A 25,337-nucleotide genomic window follows, 5' to 3' on the forward strand; every position below is an offset into this window, starting at 1 on the left:
TACCAGCCCAGTGGCCCTACGATAGGCTACAGAGGCCCAGGAGTCCCACCCACGCTGGTTCTTGACCGCCCCCCCTCGTCCAATCACCTTTGATGACAAGCAATCAGATGAGAGATAGTGAGAGATACTACAACAAAATGGACAATGTGGCTAAAAAGCGAAAAGGTGGAGTGGAAAAACAAAGATAAAAAAAAGAAAAGCTCTAGCAACCGACGCTGCTAAAATTCAGAAATGTTTGCTGCGGGGGCCAGCGTGGCCGGACCGTCTTCAGGAGTGGGTCCCTCTCAGCAGCAGGTGTCAGACAGTGAGTCAAGTGAGGCTCCCGCTGCCATGGTCGTGCAGGAGCAGGAGGTTGAGGAAGACTCTCCACCATGTGGAAGTGATGATAGAGTTTTAAGCACCCAGTAAGTATTAAAATAAACAATGTCAAATACTGTTCTTCTTTGGGTGGTGTCCCCATTTGTTGGAACAAGGTGAATATTTACAAAACAGTTTAAAACACCTGTTGTGCTGCCTAAAACCATGCAAACAGAATCTAAATACTGCACCCTTGTGGCCACAGTGAGCCATATACAGACACATTTAATACTAAAATCTTACTATCTTATTAAACTAACTAACTTCTTAAGAGCACGTCAGCAACATAGTGTGTAGTCATCATTTATTTTATTCAAGGCTCCAGAATATAAAGGGATATTGTTCAGTATACTACTGTTATTAAGGGCTTGTGTGTTTATATCAACGGGGCGAGTTGACAAGGTATCTGTGCACCGATTGTAGTGGGCTGGTCTGGACCAAAAAGTTCAGGGCTGAATTTTTGTCCCAGTCCAGGCCTGTATTCACCTGTGTGTTGTCTTTCTTCACTTTGTATGTAAACCAGCAGAAAAAAAACAAAGGGGATTTCTGTCTTGCAACTGAATTTATGTGAAGCTGGTATTTTCTACACTCTGTATATAGTGCATTTTATATTAATAAGCCCGGAGCAAGACAATTGTAATCATGGCACATGATTTATTAGCTCTAATTTAATCCAACTATGTACTCTGTGCTTTAAATGTCAGCACCAGAGTTCAACCAGTAATATTGTTATAATGTTACAGCTGTTTTCAGCTTAGCAGTTTAATATTGTAATTAACTTTGAACTTAGCACTCACTCACACAACTTTATTTTTCTTATCCCTACCAGCTGCAAGAAGAATGTTAGATTTAGCATTTAGAACTTTGGCCTGTGTGGTGTCCTCTAATCAAATGCAGTGTATTTGAATGTTAGGTGCTTCGAGTCCAGCCAACTTACCTCTCTACCCAATTCTTGTAGTTGGGGATGTCCTTAGCATACAGAAGCTTGTTTGAAGGCGAGTCTTTTCCTAGTTTGTGTTCTGATGTTGAACAGGAGTCCATGAATGTCTGTGCCACCACAGACAGACAGGCATCCGTGATGCTGTTCTTTTGGATGTCGAAGACAAACTGCGGGTTCTTGATCACATTCACCCAGAACCGCAGAGGAAGACTGGAGAGGGCAAAAGATTTTTTTTTTATGGAAGGCTGTCCTTCAGCTGCTGAATGAGTTTAATTACACTGCATTCAAATGTTTATATTGTCTGTATTTTCATCTTGCCCAAACTTAGATTTTTTGTTTTGTGTTGGCATTACTTAAGCCGCTTCAATGTTTCTGCTAAGCCCTCTGTTCCACTGGTTTACTAGTGCTGTCAGTGTATTAAGGAGTTGGATATGGTGAGATGTCTCACTCTGAGCTAGTTCAATTGACTACAATGAAGCATTCTTCAGGGCGACATTGGGATATACACATGATGAGAATACTAACAACCTGTCAACTAATTATGTTGTAGTCAACTAGTCGTTGCACTCCCAAAAAGTGAAGTTACCTGAAGAGCTCTATATGCTGGAGGTGGATTAAACTTCACTGTACAGGATAACATCTTGAAACACTGCATCCAGTCAGTGGCTGCAGGTAAAACGGAGCAATTCAGTCACTTACCAGTTGCTCTTCCAGGTATGTCGTACGTCGTAGTCTGTGATGGAGTGTTTGTCTGCCTGCTCATCCAGAAAGTCAAACATGTACTTTATGGCCAGCGGCAATGCACTGCCTCTGTGGGCTGTGCTGAAGATGGTCTCAAAGAGGTCATCCACAAACTTTTGTAGTGTACCCTGAATGGAAGAATGAGGATGGAGAAATAAAAAAGATAGATGTGAATTATTATTTTTTTGTCCTGAAAGTCATAAATAAAACAATGTACTTGGTTTATTTATTTGTCCTTCATTGGATTATATTCAAACACACTTCACCCTTCACCTTTGTCTGCATAGTCAAATCTCATTCCAAGCTAAGCTCATAACTTGAGAGCCCTGTGTAATGTTATACCATGTCATATTTGAATAAAAATTCTCTTTAACATTTAAAAAAAAAAAAAAAAAAAAAGTTTAATGCCTCAGAAGAGTCTTTTTGTTGATACTGGTACTTTGTATTTACATTAGTGCATAGTATTCATAGTGATAGTTTTTGGTTGCATTTTAATTTCCATCATATTTAAATATGTCAGAAATGCTGTTACAAGCTGCAAAACTCATTTGCACATACCTTAAACACTTCAAGCTTGAAGCAGCTGCATTCTGGTGCGATAAGCTGCAATTTACATATCATCTGACTGATCTCAAAAATAATCCTTCAACCTCAATCAGCCGATTATTACTATCGAAACACAGGAGTGAATATATTATTAGTTTCCCTGAGTTGTGTAATGGGATACAGCAAACCATTTCCAGCCACTTGTGTCCATGTCACCTGAATGGGCTCTAATTGTACACATTTTCAGTATGAATGCCTCTGGGTATAACAGTGATAATTTTAGCTGGTATTGTTTCCGTCTTCTGGTATTGTTTCTGCTTTCCACTCTGCAAATCACAAAAAGGAACCACAGCCCGTGGATTTGGATGGTGCTTTCCTCCAATGACAATGCAACAACATAATTACATCAAATGTAGCTAAATCAGTTTCTCTAACAACACATTTGTTTCCCCAACTTTTCTATCTGGTAGAATTTATTAGTGAGGAAATGTTTGGGGATCGTGTTTAGTCAGCCACTGTGAAATTGAACAGAAATGATTTCTACACTAGTCATGGATGGAAGTACTAATATCTGCATAGACAAGACATGCACAGATGGGCACAGAAACAGAAACAAGGACAAGATGGGCTTTTCAATTGCATTATCTCTGCTTTTTTTATAATCTTGCTTGGACACATTTTTTTTTGTGCATGGACACATCTTCAATCCCTCAACAAATTACCTGTCTCCTGACACCTCCTATATCTGCATCCCTGCACATTGCTACACCATTTATTAATCAGTTTTATATACACTCTTGCAACTCACCCAGCATCGTGCCTCGGTGCTCTACTACTTTCAGGTATAATCCAGCCATAATTTGAGAAGGCCCAGGCCATGCAGCTGTTTAAAAAGCTGAAACTAGACCTATCTTATGAGGAGAGTAACACGCTAGTCTCATAAATACTTATTCGATCCTATACACTGCTTAAAAAATTAAAGCAACACCTTTTAACTATAGTAAAGCATCAAGTCAATTAAACTTCTGGGATATTGATCTGGTCAGTTGAGTAGCAGAGGGGGTTGGTAATCAGTTTCAGCTGTTTTGGTGTAAATTAATTGACAACAGGTGAACTAGAGGGGAAACAATGAGACGACCCCCAAAACAGGAATAGTTTTACAGGTGGAGACCAGAAGACATTTTCACTAGTTTTGCATGTAACTAGGGTCAGTGTTACTACTGGTGTTACTACTGATAGCGTGTGCTACCTTAAACAGGTAGCAAAGGCAGTCCAACTACTCCAGGATGGCACAGACTGTGCCAACAACAGAGACTACCTTCCTCACCAGAGTTGGACAGCCTGACATCTGTGGCAGAGCGCCATACACTGAACAGGCTCTTAACCACCATGGACCATTGACTGCACAGTGATAGGCACAGGAGCAGCTTCGGTGACAGACTGCTGTCAATGTCCTGCTCCACACACCTCTCAGGGGAGGCGATAAAATAAGTATATAGTATCAAATACAGACACTATATTTTTGTGCGCAGCAAATACCTTTCATACACATGCACCTTATCACACACATGCACATACACACGTTTTGTATTTTTTATTTCTTGTATTTTTATGTTTTATATCATTTAATACTGCTTTTGTTTTCTCCAAAACTGCATGCCCCTTGTGTCCCAATCTGTCAAGCTCCTGGAAATGTGAATTCCTCAGGATTGGTATCTGCTCATTTGTGCAAGGAGGAGCAGGATGAGCCCTACAAAATGACCTCCATCAGACCACTGTTGTGACTGTCACTGACCAAACATTATGAAACAGACTCCAGCTATTGCCCTCTGTCATTGATTAACATTGACATCAAAATTATTTCTAAAGAACTAGCATCTAGACTAGAGAAGTTAATTTTATTGATAATTCTCAATGACCAAACAGGTTTCATCAAAGGCCAGCAACCTACAAACTAGAAAATTCCCTCTGGGAAATTTTGAAAGGGCTATGGGGAGCTACTGCCAGGGGTACCGTCTCTGTCAACATGGGAGTTAGCACAGTTAACCCACATTTAGTACAGTTAGCTTACAGTTAGTATAGTTAGCTTACAGTTAGCACAGTTAACCTGTGTGTGAGAGAGTAATGCCCGCTTTGTTGGCGTGTACATGTGTGTGATGTGCTTGCGCCGACTGTGTATGTGTCTGTGTGAGAGTAATGCGCACTAACGCGCACATGTGTGTGTGTGTGTCCTACTGCTCTTCCTGTGTATATCTGTAACGGTAATGACACAAAGTTACCTGCGTGTTTGTGTGTATGTGTGTGGCGTGCTTGCGCGCGCACATGTGTGTGTCTGTAGTAACAAAGTTACCTGTGTGAGTTGGAAAGTGTGTGTGTTGATGTGTGTTGTTGTAACATTAATGTATGGGACACAGGGATCAGCAGAGACATCAGAGGAGTCCCTGATTAATGAATTGGTCTCAGCTGTAGCCCAGAGCTGCAGCTCAGGGGTTGCCATGGCAACTCACAGTGGTCGTCAATGACGAGAGAAACGTGCAGAGCCGACACACAGAAAAAAGACAGATTTCCCCGCTTTTCGCTGGTCTCACATTTGGGCTTACTGTCACAAAACGGTAGCTCCTATCAGAAAAACAAGCAGATCGTGGGCGTCGTAAGACCTCCCTGAAGACTTTGATATGTTTTTGTCCTTGTAGAGTAAATATTTTGGATACACTCACGAGTTAAAGACAAAGGTCCCTTCTCCTATTCTCAGAAAAGCTTTGCATTGGACTGAATGGAGAGGTACTTTACTGCAAACAGAGGCTCGAAGTTTCAATTCTGTATGTCTCACTGCTTTGCCGAGCACATTGTGAGAGACACAACAAGTTTGTCTGCAACTGTGGAAAAAATCATGTGAGTGTGGAAAGAGAAAATTTTCAGGCGATTTCACACACGTTCAAGTACACAAGTACCAACATTCCGCACTCTAAAACGAGATCTTTTGAAAAAGATCATGGACATTGAATAGTGATTGATCAACAACAATAAGACCTATCAAATGCGGATTAATACAACAATACACAAGGCTTGTGGCTACATTTTAAAATTTAAATGAAGTCTGTAAGTGAGAGTATGCCTGAGCAATAGACCTTTGATCTTTTTTGCATGAATATTTCAGCATGAAAAGTAATAGCAGGAGTGTTGTGAATGAGCAGCATCTGCAAATGTAATTTTCTTGTCTATAGGACAAAATTTGTGGCACTAGTTACATGCCAAAAAAAGTGGTCTGAAAAATAATAATAAACAAAATGGTCGGTTAGAAGAACAACAGTGTCTGTGTGGCTGATGCGGGATAACAATAGCTATGCTGTAAGCTGGAGTCTCGGGCGTTGCCCCGTAGCCCAGTAGCCCCTAATTAACGTACTAACGGACAATGCATGGGATCCTGCAGACCAGAACCCCTAGCTTCCCTTTTCTACAGGCTGTCTGGCCTGCACTGGTTTGTGCTCACTTGATCGGGCTGGGGGTGTTTGCCGTCGCTCGCCATGTGCGCCGGAGAGTGGTGTGCCCCGTGGCTATAATGGTTCTCTGTTCTTGGTACCCATGCGCTCCGCACTGGGGTGGTGGTTGCATGGCCAGCTCTTCAGAGCAACAGCCTGAGGAAAGAAACAGTTTTTGTGCTGGGTGGTTTTCGTACAGTGCTCTGTAATGCTAGCCTGAGGGGAGGAGTCTGAATAGATAGTGTCCGGGGTGTTAGGGGTCAGTTGAGATTTTACTGGCCTGCTTCCTGACCCTGGATTGGTAACAGGTCCTGGATGGAGGGAAGGTCAGTGCCAATAATCCTCTCGGCAGACCTGAGTGTCTCTTTAGTCCGTCCCTGTCCTGTCTGGTGGCAGATCCAAACCAGACCGTGATGGATGCAGTAAGGACAGACTGGACTATTGCAGAGTAGAAAATGATCAGCTGCTCCTGGGGCAGGTTGAATTTCCTGAGGTGACGCAGGAAGTACAACCTCTGCTGGGTCTTCTTTCTAACAGAGTCAATGTAGGAGGTCCACTTCAGGTGCCGTGAGATTGTGAACCCCAGGAACCTGAATGAGTAGGGACAGTCCTGTTTAGGATGGTAAGAGGAGGGGTGGTCTTCCTAAAGTCCACAGTCATCTCCACAGTCTTGAACGGGTTTAGTTCCAGGTGGTTCTGACTGCACCAGAAGACCAGCTGATCCACCTCCCCCCTGTATGCAGACTCATCCCCATCCTGCCATCCTAGATAAGTCCAATGGCGGTGGTGCCATCTGCAAACTTGATGAGTTTGACGGAAGGGTCCCTAGAGGTGCAGTCATTAGTATATAGGGAGAAGAGCAGTCGTCGACTTAGCTCCTCTGTTGAGACACCCTTATCCTCCTGGACTCCCCCATCACTCCAGAGATCTACACAGCACCCCCTTGGATCTGAGTGAGGTGACTTGGAAAGCACAGGACCCTTCACACCAGCACCACATGCCTCTCTTCCTCTGTCCATACTTCCACAACTTTTCTGTCCTTTGCTCTCCCCTATGCTCTATTCACCGAGGTGTAGTACTGCCCTCCCTGCCACACAAGGTCACACCACTTAATAAAGATCAAAAAGGTAGCTCCCAGGGAGGGACGGTGATGGTAAGACACAGTAATTAAATATTCAGCTGCAAGAATATAGCTGCATCAATCTCATATAATGTTGACACCGTGTGGTGTTTAATTATGTAGACAAATGCAGACAAAAAAAAAGAAACAGGAGGGTGGCTTAAAGGTCCCAACATCCTTTAGGGTGCCCTGGGTTTACTCGATTGGCATTTGTCATAGAACCCCAGAATTGGCAGATCTGCCACTGACAACCCTTTGCTTTTTACAAATGAGACCAGGGGCGTATGTGACAGATGTGAAAAGGCTATTGGGACATTGTCCAGGAGGTCAGTGATGACCTTGTGCACATCTGGGAGGACATACCCTAGGACATCATCCATCATCTCATTAGGAGCATTCCCCGACATTGTCCATTAAGATATGACTTGTCCCCCTCTATTAATTTGCTTTTGTGTTTGTTTGGCTGTTTTCTTTTCTAGACTCAGGTGTGTGCAGTTGAGCTGCTGATCATCACACTTGAGAGCTTTGTTCATTAAAGTCCTATTTTTGAGCCTGAACTCCTGAGTCCTGTGCTTGGGTTCTTCCTTTCGTGTTTTCCACACCACATATCATTGTCAGGCTTTCATACAAGCATGTGGGGGACATGCAAACTACTGAATACCGTTCTGAGTTGCTGCAATGAAATTTTAGCAAAATTTCATTGGCTAGCCTGCCTCTTAATTGTTACATTTTAACTTTGAGGGTCTCTTTGAATTCAGCCCTTGGACACATTCAGCCCTAAGCTAATAATTAACCAATGTGGCATCCTTTCCTAACACATTACCCAGTTCATTTCATTATAGATTTCCAGCATTAAAGATGTGATTACCCGGAAAGCATTGCAGGTGCACATTTCAGTTGTTTGTCATTATGTGATGCACTTTATGTCTTCAAATGCAGGTCATATGCAACTTATCTCCCACTCATCTCCCAAAAAAGGCTACGTTCCTACGTTCGTCACGTGAGTAAGCGTATTGCGTCCCTTCCTAATTCTGCAGCATTGCTGTGTTTGCTTGCTGCAGCTCGGGGCAGTCGGGAAACCAGGGCAGTTGGATGACAGTACGAAGGAAGCATATTAACCGGCCCATGGGGCACAACTGCTTCACGGGGCACAACCGCTTCACGTTTCAAACCGATTTTCCCACTCAGCGTCACAACAACTGAGAAACCAACTCTGGTAATCGGCCACTCTATTTTGTGGAATGTGAAGTTAGAAAAACCAGCAACCATAGTTGCATAGATGGATTCCAGGTGCTATGTATATATGTGAGTAAGTTTTGTCAATATGATGTAATATATTTTGTGACCTCTTATGGACCTACAGACACTATGTATTAGATGTTTTCTTTAGCATTAAATAGGCAGGGTGACTAACTCAGTCTTAAAGCGTTGACAATGTTGAAACAATTCTATTAGTCTGAGTCTGAGTGGTGAGTTTTAGAGTTCCCCGATGGTTTAAAAGGTTTATCGACCCTATCTGGAATCAACCTTTGAGAAACATCGGTGTAGTGATCTTCTCTGTGACTTACTTTTGTAGCTAGAAGCCTAGTCAGGTAGATCTCTGAAACCATCTTGCTTCCTCTGTCGCCCTCTCTCTGGTCTGAGTGGTCGTGGTTCTTCACCAGATGCCACAGTTTGGTTCCACTCTCCAGGTCGGGTGTGATCATAGGTGTTCGGGACCGTAGGCTGTCTGGACTACTGGCTGTCCTCAGCATACTCTCTAAATAGAGAATAAAAAGGCCAATGTTCCTTGTTAATGCTGGTCTTACCTGGCTGACTTTTTCTCTATCGTATCAGTCTGTTTCATTATTTACAGTATGTCAAAAACAATTATAGCAAATACATTAGATGTCTATTTTAACTATAGCTGGAACCAGGGAGGTGATGTGCTCATCTTAGCGGCTGCTGCTTTGAAGTTAGAAAGCAAGAATGAATGGAAGATGTGGAGAGGGAAAAAAGAGAATTGTTCATGCATGTTCCAATAGCTTTATGCTTGGTGAAAAGACAGAGAGGGTGACAGGAGAAGGGGACAGGTGGATTGAACGGCCAGAGAGAAAAAGTATAGGTTGGGAGAGAGAAATGGAAAGTGATGGGCGAGCATGGGATAGAAAAGTGAAAAAAGCTGAGTGGCATGGAGGTGCTGCTTTTGCCAGCGTGGTGCCGAGAGGCTTTAATTCCAAACTCATCATGACTGTGTGGCCAACACATTATTTTTTATTTAATTGTTTTATAAACTCAGATTCAGAAAACTTTATTTGTCCTAGGGGACAATTTAAGAACAACTGCACGCGTATATTTTAGCACAGACACATGATTCATTAAAAGGAAACCTTTTCAGAAATGTCATTTCTTTTGGAAAGGGAAAAACATACAAGTTACATTTACAGCACATCAATGGAAATGATTGTGAATGTGAAATAAACTCATAAGATGAGGATTCATTTTTATTTAATTACAGAATACAGTTCCCTCCAAAAGTATTGGAAGAGCAAGGTAAATTCTCTTGTTTTTGTTGTTCACTGAAAACATTTGTGTTTAACATCCAAAGATGAGTATGAGACAAGAGTTCAGAATGTCAGCTCTTGAGAAAAGAAGGAAAATCGATCAGAGCCATTGGACAAACATTGGGCATAGCAAACACCACAATTTGGAATGTCCTGAATAAGAAAGAAACTACTGGTGTACTGAGCAATAGACGTCGAACAGGTCAGCCAAGGAAAACAACGGTAGTTGATGACAGAAATATTGCAAGAGTTGTGAAGAAAAACCCCAAAACATCAGTAAGTGACATCACCAATGACCTCCACAGTGCAGGGGTGAAGGTATTACAATCCACTGTTCCAAGAAGACTCCGAGAGCAGAAATATAGAGGCCATACCAAAAGATACAAAGTACTCATAAGTAGTAAGACTCGGAGGTAACACTTTATAATGCCCTATGAATGCACTCATAATATCTTATAAGGTGTCTATAAAGCATTATAATGGTCATTATTACCATCTATACACATTCACAACTCATTCACTTCATGATGCACTATGACAACTGGTTATGAATGATTATAATTTTAATCTGAAGAGCGCATTATAAATATGTCTATATCTGCCTAGTCGCTTGTTAATTTTATGATGCATCATAACTACTTTGCTTTGTTAATTGTGTATAGTGAAGCATAATGCATTTTTACTTCTACTATAGTCATTTATATCTGTACCTATAAGTATATGTAATAAAGTTATAATAATGTATACATCTCCCTACAGCACACAGTTATAAACAGCTATGCAATATCATAAGTGCTATTTGTCAGCTCTAAGTAAAGTGACAAGAATATGACACTATTATTAACAGATATAAGTTACTATGAGTAATTAAAAGGTGCAATGAACTAAGTACTGAGTCTGGCATCTTTACCCCTTATGCACAATATTATAAACTAGAAAATTCCCTCTGGGAAATTTTGAAGGGGCTACGGGACCTAATGCCGGGGATACCGTCTCTGTCAACATGGGAATTAGCACACTTTGCCTACATTTAGCACAATTAGCTTATGGTTAGCACAGTTAGTTTACAGTTAGCCTATGTGTGAGAGAGTAATGCGCGCTTTCGCGCGCTTGTTTGTACATCCCAGTACTCTTCCTGTGTGTATTTGTAACTAATTATACAAAGGTACCTGTGTGTTTGTGTGTGCATGTGTGTGGCGCACTTGTGGACGCCTGTGTGTATATCTGTTATTACAAAGTTACCCGTGTGGGTGGGGAGGTGTGTGTTGGTGTGTGTTGTTGTTAGTATTTAGTACAGTTAAACCACATGTCGCACACTTGACCACATGTCGCGTAGTTAGCACACTTAACCCACATTTAGCTCAGTTAGCTCACAGTTAGCCTGTGTGTGAGAGAGTAATGCACGCTTGCATGCGCGCATGTTTGAACATCCTATTACTCTTCCTGAGTGTATCTGTAATTGTAATAACATAAAGTTTCCTGTGTGTATGTGTGTGTAGCTCTAATAACATGTGTGTGGTGAGTGTGTGCGGATGGCTGAGGGTGAGGAGTGTATGTAACTGTAATCACAAAGTTACCTGTGTAGTGTGTGTTGGTGTGCATTGTTGTAACATAAATGTGTGGGACACAGAGATATCAGAGGAGTCCCTGATTAATGAATTGGTCTGTGTGTGAGAGATTAATGTGTGCTTTTGCGCGCATGTTTATGTATCCAGCTACTCTTCCTGTGTGTATTTGTAACTGTAATAACATAAAGTTACCAATGTGTTTGTGTGTGCATGTGTGTGGCGCGCTTGCACGTGCCTGTGAGGTGCCTGTGAGGTGTGTGTTGTTGTAACATAAATGTATGCAGGGATCAGCTGTATTAACAGCTGATTAACACAACACAACACAACACAACTGATTAATGAATTGGTCTCCGCTGTGACCCAGAGCTGCGGCTCAGGGGTTGCCGTGCCAACTCACAGTGATCATCAATGACGACGGAAGCGCGCGGAGCCGGGACACAGAAAAGAGCTATATTTTCCCGCTTTTCGCTAGTCTCACATTTGGGCTTACTGTGACTAAATGGTTACTCCTATCAGAAAAACAAGCAGACCGTGGGCGTCGTAAGACCTTCCCGAAGACTTTGATATGTTTTTGTCCTTGTAGAGTAAATATTTTGGACACACTCACGAGTTAAAGACAAGAGGTTCGCAGTTTAAATTCTGTACATATAGAGCATATCCAAGAGCATATTACTTGGAATTATGTCGGCGATCATTGGTCCATCCGTACACATCCGTGCAAACACATGTCTGTGTCCTGTAGCCATGGTTACGAACCCTCCCTCTCCCTCCCACACAGACAGAGGGAAAGATTTGACAGATTTACCCGTGTGTCGCTGGTCTCACATTTGGGTTTACTGTGACAAAACGGTAGGTCCTATTCGAAAAGCAAGCAGATCGTGGGTGCCGTAAGACCTTTCCGAAGACTTTGATATGTTTTTTGTCTTTCTAGAGTAAATATTGTGGACACAATCGCGAGTTAAAAACAGCGGTCCTTCTGCTTCTCTGTCCAAATCTTTGCATTGGAGTGAATGGAGACCAGGCGGGTAGTTTACAGCGAACAGAGGCTCGCAGTTGAAAATCTGTATATCTCACTGCTTCGCCGAGCACATTGTGTGAGACACAACAAGTGTGTCTACAACTGTGGAAAAATCATGTGCCTACCTTGTAAATTGCGGCCGGGACGAGCGTGGAAAGACAAAAGTTTCAGAAGATTTCACACATGCTGTCAACGCTCCAAGTAGCAACAGTCCACGCTCTGACACGGGATTTTTCGAAAAAGATCATGGACATTGAATAGTGATTGCTCAAAAACTATAAGACCTATCAAAACGCGGATTAATACAAAAATACACGAGGCTTGTGGCTACATTTTAAAAATAATGAATGAATGAATAATGAAGTCTGTAGGTGAGAGTATGCCTGAGCAACAGACTTTAGAAAAACGAGCTTTTTTGGTTTGTGCAACAGTTGCAACAGTTTGGTGATATCGATGGGTCGCAGGCTTGAGGCAGTCATTGCAAGCAAGGGCTATGCCACCAAATATTAAGTGTTATTTACTTTAAGATTATTTGTTCCATTACTTTTGCTCACCTAAAAATGTCATGGTGTAATACAAACAGTGATCTGTTTAACATATCTAGATGTAAATACCAGGAAATAAAAGCTGACATTCTGAACTCTTGTCTCATACTCATCTTTTAAACTTTAACCAAAATGTCTTCAGTGAACAACAAAAATAGGGGAATTTGCCTTGCTGTTCCAATACTTTTGGAGGGGACTGTATATTTTTTTAAAAGTTGATTTTTCCAATGGATTATACCATAGTGTTGCTCGGCTTCTGCATATGTGACTGCTAGGTGTCCTCTCTCTTTCTCTCTCTTTCACTCTGTCAGCCAGGGATCGAGGTGTCTGCTATAATATGTGTCATTTATGGACTGCTTGGAAATAGCCTTGGCCTGGGCTGATGGCAGTGGATAAAAAAGATTGCCATTCACTCAGAGGGGAGGTAAAAAAAAACAAAACAAAAAACAAAGGCCAATCATGAGCACAACAAACAAGGGTAAAGAGTGAATGAAGTAGAGTTAGATGGTTTGGGGGAAGGCAGGCAGTTATAGAAATAGGAATTACTGAAAAGAGGATCAAGTCAAAACGGGAATGGGAGCTGTACCGTATCTGCTGAGGCTCTTGGTGAAGGTGGAGGAGTTGGATATGTTATAGGCAGAGTTCTGCTTTGGCACCAGGGCGTTCACTGAGCCATCTGTTACCTACACAGCAAACATACACACAAACTAAACACTCACCAAATCTGTCTCTGTTGCTGGTTTTTGCTTATGTTTATGCATTTACTTGATTTTTTTTTCTTTTTTTTTGTCCTTGTGTACCTGATAGTGAGCCAGTGTGTTGAGTCTTTTCCAGTCACTGTCGATTTTAGTTGTAACATCTTCATCCTGCAAGATGATCCTGGCCATCCGACCTTGACGCCATTCTTTGAAAAGACGGAAACCCGGTTGAGAGTGAAGAGCAAGTCAAACTCTGTGTGTGTGTGTGTGTGTGTGTGTGTGTGTTACTGAGAGTGAAGAGCAAGTCAAACTCTCAACATTTTTCATGTGGTCTCAAGCTTTTCTGTAATCTGCTTGATGCACAAACTCTTATGCAATATTTTTGTCAGTATTAGGTTTATGGGCTGCAAAATGGTGAGGTGTTTAGCAAGGCCTTTCTGTGTTTGCATATTCTCCCTGTGGCTGCATGGGTTTTCTGCAGGTGATTGGTGATTTTATGTGTTAATCCTGCAAGAGACTGGCAACTCAGTACTGTTCACTGCCCCCTAGTGGCCAATTTTTTTTAGACTTTTTGAATATGTGAGGGAGTTTAAGTGTTTAAATGTTGAAGAAATGTTGAATTGTTAAGTTAGTTGTAGTGTAGTGCTTAGAGGTGCACTGAGTTTTTTTGACTGCAGTCAGACTTTATATTTATTGACGTTCTGCACTGAAGATGGCATTAAACTGGCTATTATTCCCTCATATTAATGTTTCTATTGTATACAACAAAATTATAACTGTAAAATAAAAAAAATCTGTCTCTGCCAACTAAATAATAAATAGCATTCCTGACTTATACCACTCAGGATACAGACAGGAGAAGTAAGTAACACTGTCCTTCTTGTGAAAGTTCAATGTTCTGCTGAGAAACCTTTTGATGTGGGATTCAAGTGGATGTTACTTAGACATGTACCACCCACATAGACCAGACCAAGCACCCTCACCCCATAGCATGACACTCCTTGATGGCATAAGCCATGCCCAGCAGGATGCAGCCTGATACAGACACACACACTTTAGGAATAACTTAAAAAAACATGAAGAACAGCACAAGGTGTTGATCTGGCCTCACAACTCACTAGATCCCAAACTGATCAAGTATCTGTGGCCCCTCCCCTCAAGCCCTAGGATGCAAAGGTCCCCCCTAACAACATTCTGTTACCAGACACCACAGGACACCCACAGAAGGCTCATGTCCATTCTCTGATGAGTCTGTTTGGAATGCACAAGGGAGACCTAAACAATATTAGGAAGGTGGTCATAATGTTGTGTCTGATACCTGTAACTGTGTACTAATATGCATGTTCATACGGAACCGTAGATCTTACCCAGGTCCATATCAGAAGCCTTTGGCCTTTGTGAATAGGGACTGCCTTTGTACACAGCATCAAGCAGCTTCTCTTTAACCTGAGTGATGGTGTCACAATTCAGACACTTGACCGTCACCTCGGGGGAGTTCTCGTTCTCTGGGTTTACACAATGCAGCGTCTGGAAAAGCAGGGGGAACAAAGGGGAATGGAAACAAACAAGACAAATTAGTCTTATTCGTCGGTATTACAAGGACGTTGCCAACTAGTGGGTGATGTTTTGATGGTGGTTTGGGTGCATTTGACAGTACCTGACAGTATTTTCACACCTAGCTGGCTTGCAGCAGCTGTTTTTAAAACTGGCACATTTTCCTAATATGTTTGAACTATCAGTGTACATAATATTCACACTCAGGTGTAGAACAAAACAACTGTAGAAGATCCTGTGACAAGGAGACAGTATGTGTGTTTTTAATTCAAAGTGGTTTGTGTGGAGAGAGAAAATGGTTTGCACTGGGCAAGAGATGCAGGGCTTTGTTGCCAGATCATGGTCTCGCTCCAAACACAACAGAGGCCGCAGCTTCAAGTTTACCACGGAAAGAAATCTTCCTCAACTGACTGATAAAGAAAACAGTGTCTTCCACATAAAACGTGACCAAGGTTAAACAACTCATCAACTGATTTAGACCAAGGCAGTCGAGAAAAGCCTTGAGACACAGCCAGCTAACTGACCAGTGTTTTGTAGTCAATCTGTTGCCTGATGAGCTTGTCCTCACTGAGGGAGTAGCGGGCCTCTCCTGTGATGGCGTCTATGGGTCCCTTCTCCATCTGCTGCTTGATGGCACAGTAAAGCATGAATAGAGGCTCCCCAGCACACTCCTGGTGAGAGATAGAGAGAACGAAGGTAGAAACAGAGGGGTGATTTTCTTTTCTCAGGCTCCTTTATTTTAGTAATTGTTAAATCCCTCAAGATGAAAAACCTACCCACAAGCTATTTTTATGTTTTATGACTGACTGTTAAAATACAGTGTTTAATCTAAAGCCAGTTCATGAAATCATTCTGGGGCATTTCCTGGAAAAAAGGCACACTTCATAAGATGACGTCATCTGAGGTATGTGGAGTTGAATTTATGTATAACAAAATGGTTCTGATTGATTGTAAGACTGTCTAATTCCACATAAGCTATTGGTTTCACTGAATTTGTTGAAACACGTGTTACCTGACTCACATTCAATTAGAAACTGAGTTTGGCTTCTGCTGGCTTTCACAACAGAAAAATGTTCAAAATCGCGAAGGACAGGAAAATACGAGAAAATACATGTAGCTACACAGCTTAAGAAGATGTAAAATGTGTGATTATTTTCAAGAACTAAGAACTATTATTTGTGTAAAATTTTAAATATATTTATTACCTTTATGAACACCTGATCTCAAGCTGCTAATAGAGATTGCTGCCAAACAAAATTTTGTTGTAACTTGAGTGCAATAACAATAACGTTCTTCTCAATGTTTTACCAACCACTTCGGTTTGAAAGTCAGGAAAATTTGCACAAAACAACATAGTGTTGTATAATGTACAACTGTTTCTCTCTCACTAGCCTGATAAGTCTCTGCTGGTTCAGTGCAATAGTGTTGCAGATTTTACATCTAGTTTCATCTAGTTATATTTGAGATGAAATTATCTTTGCCACAGTGAGCAACCTGAGGTGATAAATCCTGCTTTTCACTCATCTTTTTATACATCATATCAGTGTGGACCATGGAGTTTTGACTGTTTAGTGTCAGAAATGTTTCTCTTCAGTTAAATTACTTATTGATAATGACATTTCTGGGTGCTTATCCCTATCAAAGAGTTGCGGAGGGACAGAACACATCAAGGCCAACATGACTTTTCTTTGTCCTTTTCCCAGAAAACATACATTTTTTTATCTGAACATGAATTTGTGAATTTCGTGAATAAAATGTAATTTTAGAGATCAGACTTTATAATCTGTTAAAAATCATGCGTGAAAATGTGTCAAGCGTAGCCCTGCTATGAAAACTGCATTACAAAAATCTTTTCAGTGCTTTCATGGTTTGCACTTATGGGACCAGACACAGATGTTATAAATATGTTTTCCACTCTCCCCTCCCTCAAAGACACTTCCCAATCAATAGTGTCATTAGTCATCACTTGACCCCAAGGAAAACACTCCCAACTGAAGTAGCAGTAGTTTAGAGATAGAGATAGAGACAGAGATAGAGAGAGAGAGAGAGAGAGAGAGAGAGGAAACGTCACGGCCAATGTGAGTTTAATGATCAGCTGCACCATGCTTGGGGAGCTACTTCAGACTGTGTGTTGGACATGCACGAGGTTTAAGCTGTCTGCCTCATCTTCAAGCACTCAGTGACTTGCTTGTTCTTTCTAACACGCACATTCCTTCTTTTTTTGTCTCTTTCTGTAACCGTTACTTCATCTACCTCCCCTATTTCTTCTTCTCCTTTTGAATGCTGTATTTTTGCACCATTTCATGCAAAATTATTGAATGTTCTTGAAGGAATTAAGGAATCTTTTGAAAAGATTGATTTATTTGTTTTTCATTTGTCCCTAATGATCTCTTTCAAGGAAAAACCATCCTGCTTTGTTACACCTGTTGATCTTCTTTTCTTTTGCTACATACAAAGGGAAGTCTTGTGGTTACAACAAGCAAAGTCATTAGTGCAAGGCAAAGTGTTGTTAGAACACTACTGCTAGGCAACCGTTGCCATGTAGGAACCACATCTGAGCTATTTGTACCATTTCATGAACGTTTACTGAATGTTCTTGAATGAAACTTTTTTCTTTTTTTAATACTCTTTTTATTGTTTTTTTCCACCCCAAACTAACAGTGAGCTGTGCAATATATAACTCTACATATATACATGTCTATGTATATGCAAATATACTGTACATGCATACATACACATACAAAATCAATAAGATGACAGGAGACATGCAAGTGAATAGCATGTATGAAAAAAAAACAGTATAAAATAAATAAAAGGGCTGTCAGCCCTCCTCTTCCAGGGAGAGATGATGAGTTATAGTTTGTGTAAAAAGGAATGCAATGTTTCCCAAAACTCCAAAACTTGTCCGAAGGTCACGAGTCAATTTCTCAAGAGGAATAAGAGCAGAGATCTGCACATATCAACTGTAGGGTTTAGGGGGAGTTGACCACCTCAGCAGAATACATTTTTTAGCCAGAAATAAAAGAATTATCAGCAGAGATTTGGTGTCCGCATCAAAGAAATTGTCTGGGGTATAATCAGGGAGACAAAAATTTTTGTGAGGAATATTGAAATCAGCTCTGATTTGCTCAAATGATTTAACAGAGTCCAACAGGTCCATAAGGTTGGATAAAACCTTAGATGCCCACTCCATCAAACCAATACTCCTAATCTGGATTCAGAGCCTGGGGAGATCAGAAAGAGATAACAGGAGGAATACTTAGGTGTTTCCTCACATCTCGGCAAACTAGTAGTGTGTTATACACATATGTTATTCTTGAGATGATTTAACTCTCCTAGGATAACAACATTGAGATTCAAAACCTAACCATAGAGAGTCTTTCATATTCAGAAACCAATCTGACATCATTTTCCGTTGTGCTGACCAATAGTATAGTTGTAGAGAGGGCAAGTACAAGCCTCCCAGATCCTCTGCCTTAGTAAGTATAGGGAACTTAACTCTTTGGTGTTTATAGTTCCAGGAGGTTTTGAAATAAATAGTTGATAATAATAGTTAACCCTTTGAATTAGAGGTGAGTAATTAGTTTCAAACGGGTTATTGAAATCAAGTGACACAATATTATGACCACGGAAGTGACAAAAATACCCAAATATTTAAAACCCCTCCTGGACACTTGAAAAGGAGATTGTTTAGACACGGGGTATATGTCTTGGGGTATATTAAAGGGTGTAGCAACCGACTTTTCCAGGTTGATCTTATAACCCGACAGGGCATTGAATGTGGCTATTGATTTCAAAACTGCCGGAACTGATTTCTCAGGATTATACATATATAAAAGGACATCATCTGCAAATAAAGAAATAATGTGATTTTCCTCACCCACCCTAATTCCAGATATATCAGGGTTACTTTGGCCAAAAGTTCAATAAACAATATAAACAGTAAAGGTGACAGGGGGCACCCCTGTCTCCAACCACTGCACTATCAGACATCATGCCGTTTATATTAACTGTGTCTGAATAAAAGGTTTTAATCATATTAATGAAATTGAGCCCAGGCTGAATTTTGTTAACACCAAAAACAGAAAAGACTATTCCACCCAATGAAAGGCCTTTTTGGCATCAAGGGAGACTATAAGTGCTGGATTTTTATGAGTGTTAAGATACCGAACAACATTAAGAACACAATGTACATTGTCTTTGCCATATCTTGATTTAACAAATCCTACCTTATCTGGGTTTATTGTTTTTGGAAGGATGCTTTCCAATCTCCGAGCTAATACTTTTACAATAATTTTGTAATCCACATTGAGGAGACTAATAGGTCTAAATGATGAAAAATCTGAAGGGTTTTTATCCGTTTTTTTAGGAGTAAACTAATGGAAGTGTATCTCCAGGATGGGGGGGGGGGGGGGGGGGGCATCTCTTGAGATAACATTAATCGCGGGCATAAAATTGGGTGGATATCTGGCCAGAAGTTTTTCTTCTTTGGCCTGGACACTTCCCATTTGGCATAGATTGGATTGCAGCCCATACCTCCTCTGGTGTGAATACAGCATCTAAGCTACAGTGATCCTCCTCCGCAATGGTAGGTAAAGGAATATTGTTCAAGTATGAAGTGATATCAGCCTCGTTGGCCTTATCTCTATTATATGGGGACTTATAAAAGTCCTGGATAGTGGTAAATGGAAAATGGTAATTGAGCAATCCTTAATTAGATTTTTCAGTAGGTGGGCAAGCTGGCGCGATTTATTACCAAATTCACAATATTTCTGTTTAGCAAAGTAACAGTTTCTGGACATGACGAGTATGATCTATGTTAAGTGCAGTCTTAACAGCCACTTTATATATGAGAATGGCTGTACCTTTTTTATCCTGTGAATGAGAGGAGAAGTAACATTTTCCTACCCAGTCCATCTTAAGTGTCAAATGTTCTGTATCAGATAGCCTAGTTTCCTGAAGTTATGCTCAGATTTTTGTTTTTTCAAGTATGTTAAAATCTTTTTCCCTTTAATTACATGACTCAGTCTCTGGATATTCCAAGGAGTAAGTTTAAGTGAACCAGACATGGGGGCCAAAAAAATGGAAAATTGTATGGGGGAAATATTCAAAATGCAAGCAGTTATATGAAAAAATAAACCGAGACTCTAGTCATCCAGTAAAAAAAAAATGAAACACAAAAAATGCAAACAGCAGCCCTTACCCTCCCTTTTCCTCTCCCCAAATGACAGGAAGAAACTACCCCAAAAGAAGTCATTGAGCATACTAAACATAGTCCAAGTTTAGTATGCTGTAGATCACAGTAACAACTAAGACACCCAAAACAGTGTCCAAACTCCAGGCTGAATGATAAAAACACCACTGAGAGACACACCAGAATGATAGGTTTCCAAGTTGTGCTTGGAACACGACACTAGTGCAAAATGTTCTTTGAATACAGACTACACACAAGGCTGATATATGAACTAACAGAGCAAAACTAGGAAATTCTCTCTGGGAAATTTTGAAAGGGCTACGGGGGGTTGCTGCCGGGGGTACTGTCTCTGTAAACATGGGAGTTAGCACAGTTAGCCTACATTTAGCACAATTAGCTTATGGTTAGCACAGTTAACCCACAGTTAGCACACTTAACCCACATTTAGCACAGTTCAGCTTACAGTTTTCATAGTTAGCCTACATTTAGCACAGTTAGCTTACGGTTAACATAGTTAGCCTACATTTAGCACAGTTACACTACATTTAGTACAGTTAAACCACATGTCACAAACTTAACCTACTTTATTCAAAAAATAAATTAAATTTTAGCACAGTTAGCATATGGTTAGCACAGTTAGCACCAGTCATCATGGCGTCCTCCAGTTGTCCACTCCTACCTAGATGAACAATTCACCAACCTGCCCATGAGTCCTGTTATACTCACAAACTGTCACAGATCATCAGCTATGTGTTATATTACTAGACCCTACATGTTTCTCCTGCTCTTCTTTTCTTTCTATCTTCTCTGTTTCTACCCGGCTGGCCTTCGGCATATGGGTCTCTCCATATGAGCTGGGTTCTGCTCAAGGTTTCTTCCTGTTAAAAGGGAGTTTTAGCCCTCAGGCTTGCTCTGGAGGTTGCAGGCTGGTTTTTGTGAAGCGTCTTGAGACGATTTGTATTGTTATTGGCGCTATATGAATAAAACTGAATTGAATTGAATTGAAATAGCCTGTGTGTGAGAGAGTAATGCACACTGACGAGTGCAGCCTCTACAACTATTCTGTAGGGGCTGGAGCCTCAGGCGTTGTCCCGTAGCCCTAACTATCCTGTTCGGCCGGGCTATTCAATTGACGGCCTCCGGGCTGGGTCCGGCCCCTGAGGATTTTTGTACCGGCCCTTAGAGTGTACTGTAATTATTACATATCGATAGTCTCATATAGCACATGACTATTGTACGTTCTCTCGTGCAGCAGGAGGTGGTATGCGCACACATTCAAGTCATGGTGGAAAAACCCATCCCATTCATTTTAAATGGGAAATTGTTTCACAGTTTTTCGTGAAAAAAAATCATATTTCGGACAGAAAAGTAATAGCACAACTATCTCGATCGAAACGCACTCATGGTTAAGCCGGGGATATGCTCTCATAACACTTTTCCTCCACACTATCAACTAATGTTGAGTCAATCTACACAAAAACAAATGCACATATGCAGTCCCATTTATTTTAAAAGTCTTAGGAACACTAAAGTAATGAGTGGAGGAGACAGAAGAGCGAGTGAGTGCGGCAAGCTGCAGGAGCAGCGACATGCAGGGGGTGGAGGTATCAAGAAGGTTTAAAATAATATTAACAATTGTATTGATTGAATTGGATAGGTAGATGGATCTAGCATATTTTCATACTCTTTCGGCTATTTGTTTACTTTTTTGTTGCATATTTAAGTCTATTTAAGTTGATGATTTAAGTTGCCTTTTTATATTTTTAATGTAGGCTGCAGAACTCTTTTATGGCATTTTCTCGCATTTGATATATGTTTTTGCAATAAACTAAGCGAGGCCTGTTTTTGATTTGATTGCACTTAAGTTGATATTTTATTCGTATGTTAAAATGTACAGAGTTTACAATGATGTTTGTCATTTTGCTTTTTATTCATTTTCCACTTTAATAATTTCTTGATTTCATTTCAGTGCAATAAAACATAGTCAACAATCACAGAGTCATATAGGCTACACTTGTTTTTTATTTGAAAGGTTGGAAACGCATCTCTTAGTGTTGGGTCTTCAGCCTATATTGCACCAAATGGAGGAATATAATCAGTGTTTGGTTTGAGGAGAGTGATCCGGTCAGTGAATGCTACTGATGCTACTGATTCGCGTAGCGTCACTGAGTCAGTTCGCGAACGGTTCAGCTACTGATTTGTTCGCCAAGGGAACCAGTACACGAACGGATCAGGTAGTGACTCACTCGCTAAGTTCACATTGTTTTACGTTTATAATTTGCATCGCCTGCGTTCTACTGTTAATCGATGTAAATGTTGGGGGCACACATTATTTTTATTTTATTAAACTTTTTTTTTTAATTAAATGCACATTATTGTACCTTTAAAAATCTAATTGCAAATGTGTGTTTGGTGGTGGTGGTAATGGCTGACTCTTTTAATGAACAGATTCGAGTGGTCCGGTACAGTTAAAAGAACTGTGGTTCCCATCACTAGTGGGGCCTAGTGTACATGATCAGTCTGTCCTTTTCAATTATAACTGGTAACAACAGAGATGCAAAAGAAGTTACCTCATTTTATTTAAGGGTATCCAAATACAAATCCACAGTATTTATTATGACGAGCCAGCACTTTCCCCACGGTGTCACACTCTCGCCGCCTTCGCAGGACCTCAGCTGACAGGTCAGTGTACAACCGTAGCAGGGAGCCACCATGGTGGATGCTGCGTTTCTTTAACTTGCTCTTAGCACAGACTCTCGTTGTGAATATCATAAAAACTGGACCAAGATGCTTCTCGGGGGCTTGTCTGAAGCCAGAGCAGGAGCAAGGGCTCAATGGGCGCGATCAATCTCCAGCGGGGGATAATCAGCAGGCAGGCTTACTTAAGTCGGTAATGTTGTCTGGACAAGAAAGATGTTGTCCTCTGTTTTCTCTGGAAGGCTGGTAATTTTCAGATTTTTAGTAACGGGTTATAGGTCGTCAATTTTCAGCTGTAGCTGCTTCACTGTTTTATCCATGGTGGCTATGCAGGTGTCTGGGCACTGTGGTTGTCCTCTGTGGCGGAGACCCTCTCCTCAACCACTTCGATGCGTTTTTCCAGGTCCGTCACAAGGTTAGACAGAGCCGACAAAGGGCTCTTCACTTAAGTGACAGATACTTTTATTTAGTTCAGTGCACCGTCAGCGATGTCGAGGCGAGCGCCAACTGATTCGTCCATAGCGTTCACCCTTGCGTTCATACTTTATTTCAGCCAAGATCTGCTCCATAGTTGCTTGGTTAGGTAAGGGATAATGCCCGACGATGTGTCCATTATCAGAAATTACTTCCGCGATTTCCATTAATTTCTGATAATGGCCACCTCGAAGGCCATTAGCCCGCTTATACCATGGTCACTTACGAAATAAATAAATATTAGGTCAATTATTAATACGTTAATGTTTTTTTTGTTTTTTTTTAAATCATACGTTTTTCACCTTAAGCGGCTGAGTGGACTATTAAACATTACATTACGTGATATAAAGTATCGTTTCAGAGGATGTTTTCCTCCTTCACCACACCTGATTCAAATGATCAGCTCATCATCAAGCCCTGCAGTGGCTTGATAACAAGCCTCTCATTTGAATCAGGTGTGTTGGAGCAGGAAACATCTAAAACATGCAGGGCAGTGTTCCCCGAGGACTGGGATTGGGAAACACTGGTCTAGTTGACCAATCAGATTGCTTGACCTACTTCTTGTATAATTTTTCTTGAGTAATATTATTCTAAAGTAACAATGGTCTTACCTGAGTAAAGTTACTATTTTGGCTAGTTTAAGATTACTCACTTCTGGGTAGAAAATAAGAATATAAATGTATTTGTGTTCCACTGACTGTTATTTCTGTAAAGATTTAATTTATTTTTGTGGTAGTTAAAGTTTAAAGTACATGAATTTGCTGGTTGCTGATTATTATTCTAACTGAATGATTGCATTAGGTATTTCATGAATAAATCAGACTTTAGGCTACTCAAAAGTTACACAGTAGTTTTTTCACTAAATACTTTTTCACTGTGACTTAAGTAATTATTTGGATGAGTACTTTTTACTTCTACGTAAGTAAAATTGTTCGAAAGAAACAATACCCTTACTTAACACACCATTTCCATCACTTGCAATAAACCAATCTAAACTTGAATCTACATTGGCATGGTCCTTGTTAGTGAAAACAGGAATGGTGTTCTACAGAACTTTTGGTGTTCAGTGTGATTTGGCACTTAATTATCTGACTACACACCCTGTGGATGCTGCAGGGTAATTCTATGTCAACTCAACCAGAGTTTGGCAGCTTTAGATTTTGGTAGCATATCATTAACTAAAGTCCGTTCTGTGGTACTGTGCCGTTTGTGGTTAGGTGGGTCTTTAGCTGCTAAAGGGGGGTGCAATTGAATGCGAGAGGATGATACATACAGTAAATCACTCAATAGACCTCGGAACAATTCGTACCCCTCACTTCTAAAATGGTCGCTATGCTCCTGATCAGCTCTTAATATGGTTTAGTGCAAATGGGAATTAAACATCCATTACTGATATGGATCGACTCATTACCACCGATACCCGATCTAGAATTTTCTTCGATATCAGTACCGATACCGATACAAATATCGGATCGGTGCATCCCAACATCTAACCTTCCTCTGCTTATGTTCTACCCTCCCTCATTCCACTTTTGAAATTGTCAGCTTTCTTTCCATTGATCCACACTGTTGCTGATCCTTCCATTTGTAGATGTTGGGACTGCTATACTTATTTTTCATTTGTTCCTAACATCTCTTTAAATAAATCACCTTGCTGTTTCCAGTCATCTGTTGATTTTTTCTTTTCTTTTGCTGCAATGGGAGTCATGAGATTGTGCCTCATTCCATTGCCTTAAGAAGCTCGTTAGCATCTGGGCCAATAAGGGGGGCGGCTGCTAATGAGAGAGCGAGCACGCATAACAGTCTTATACTTTTCCCCAGCTCTGCACTTTGGTTGCTCGGCCACAACATGCTTGTCTACGA

General features: G+C 40.8%; 1 protein-coding gene across 2 annotated transcripts in view; it reads right to left on the reverse strand.

Annotated features, from left to right (window-relative positions):
* The window catches only part of LOC125013276 (plexin-A1-like), a 286,335-nt gene that overhangs the window by 4,160 nt on the left and 256,838 nt on the right, over window positions 1-25,337 (reverse strand). For both annotated transcript variants that reach the window (XM_047593791.1, XM_047593782.1), the window contains exons 25-31: window positions 15,634-15,780; window positions 14,923-15,082; window positions 13,658-13,761; window positions 13,444-13,540; window positions 8,752-8,942; window positions 1,997-2,166; window positions 1,295-1,507 (exon numbers count right to left, since the gene is read on the reverse strand). In XM_047593791.1, coding sequence (XP_047449747.1) covers window positions 1,295-1,507; window positions 1,997-2,166; window positions 8,752-8,942; window positions 13,444-13,540; window positions 13,658-13,761; window positions 14,923-15,082; window positions 15,634-15,780 — 1,082 coding nt within the window. The remainder of the gene's footprint in view (window positions 1-1,294; window positions 1,508-1,996; window positions 2,167-8,751; window positions 8,943-13,443; window positions 13,541-13,657; window positions 13,762-14,922; window positions 15,083-15,633; window positions 15,781-25,337) is intronic.

Source organism: Mugil cephalus, chromosome 1, assembly GCF_022458985.1.
Source record: "Mugil cephalus isolate CIBA_MC_2020 chromosome 1, CIBA_Mcephalus_1.1, whole genome shotgun sequence".
NCBI classification, from domain to species: Eukaryota; Metazoa; Chordata; class Actinopteri; order Mugiliformes; family Mugilidae; genus Mugil; species Mugil cephalus.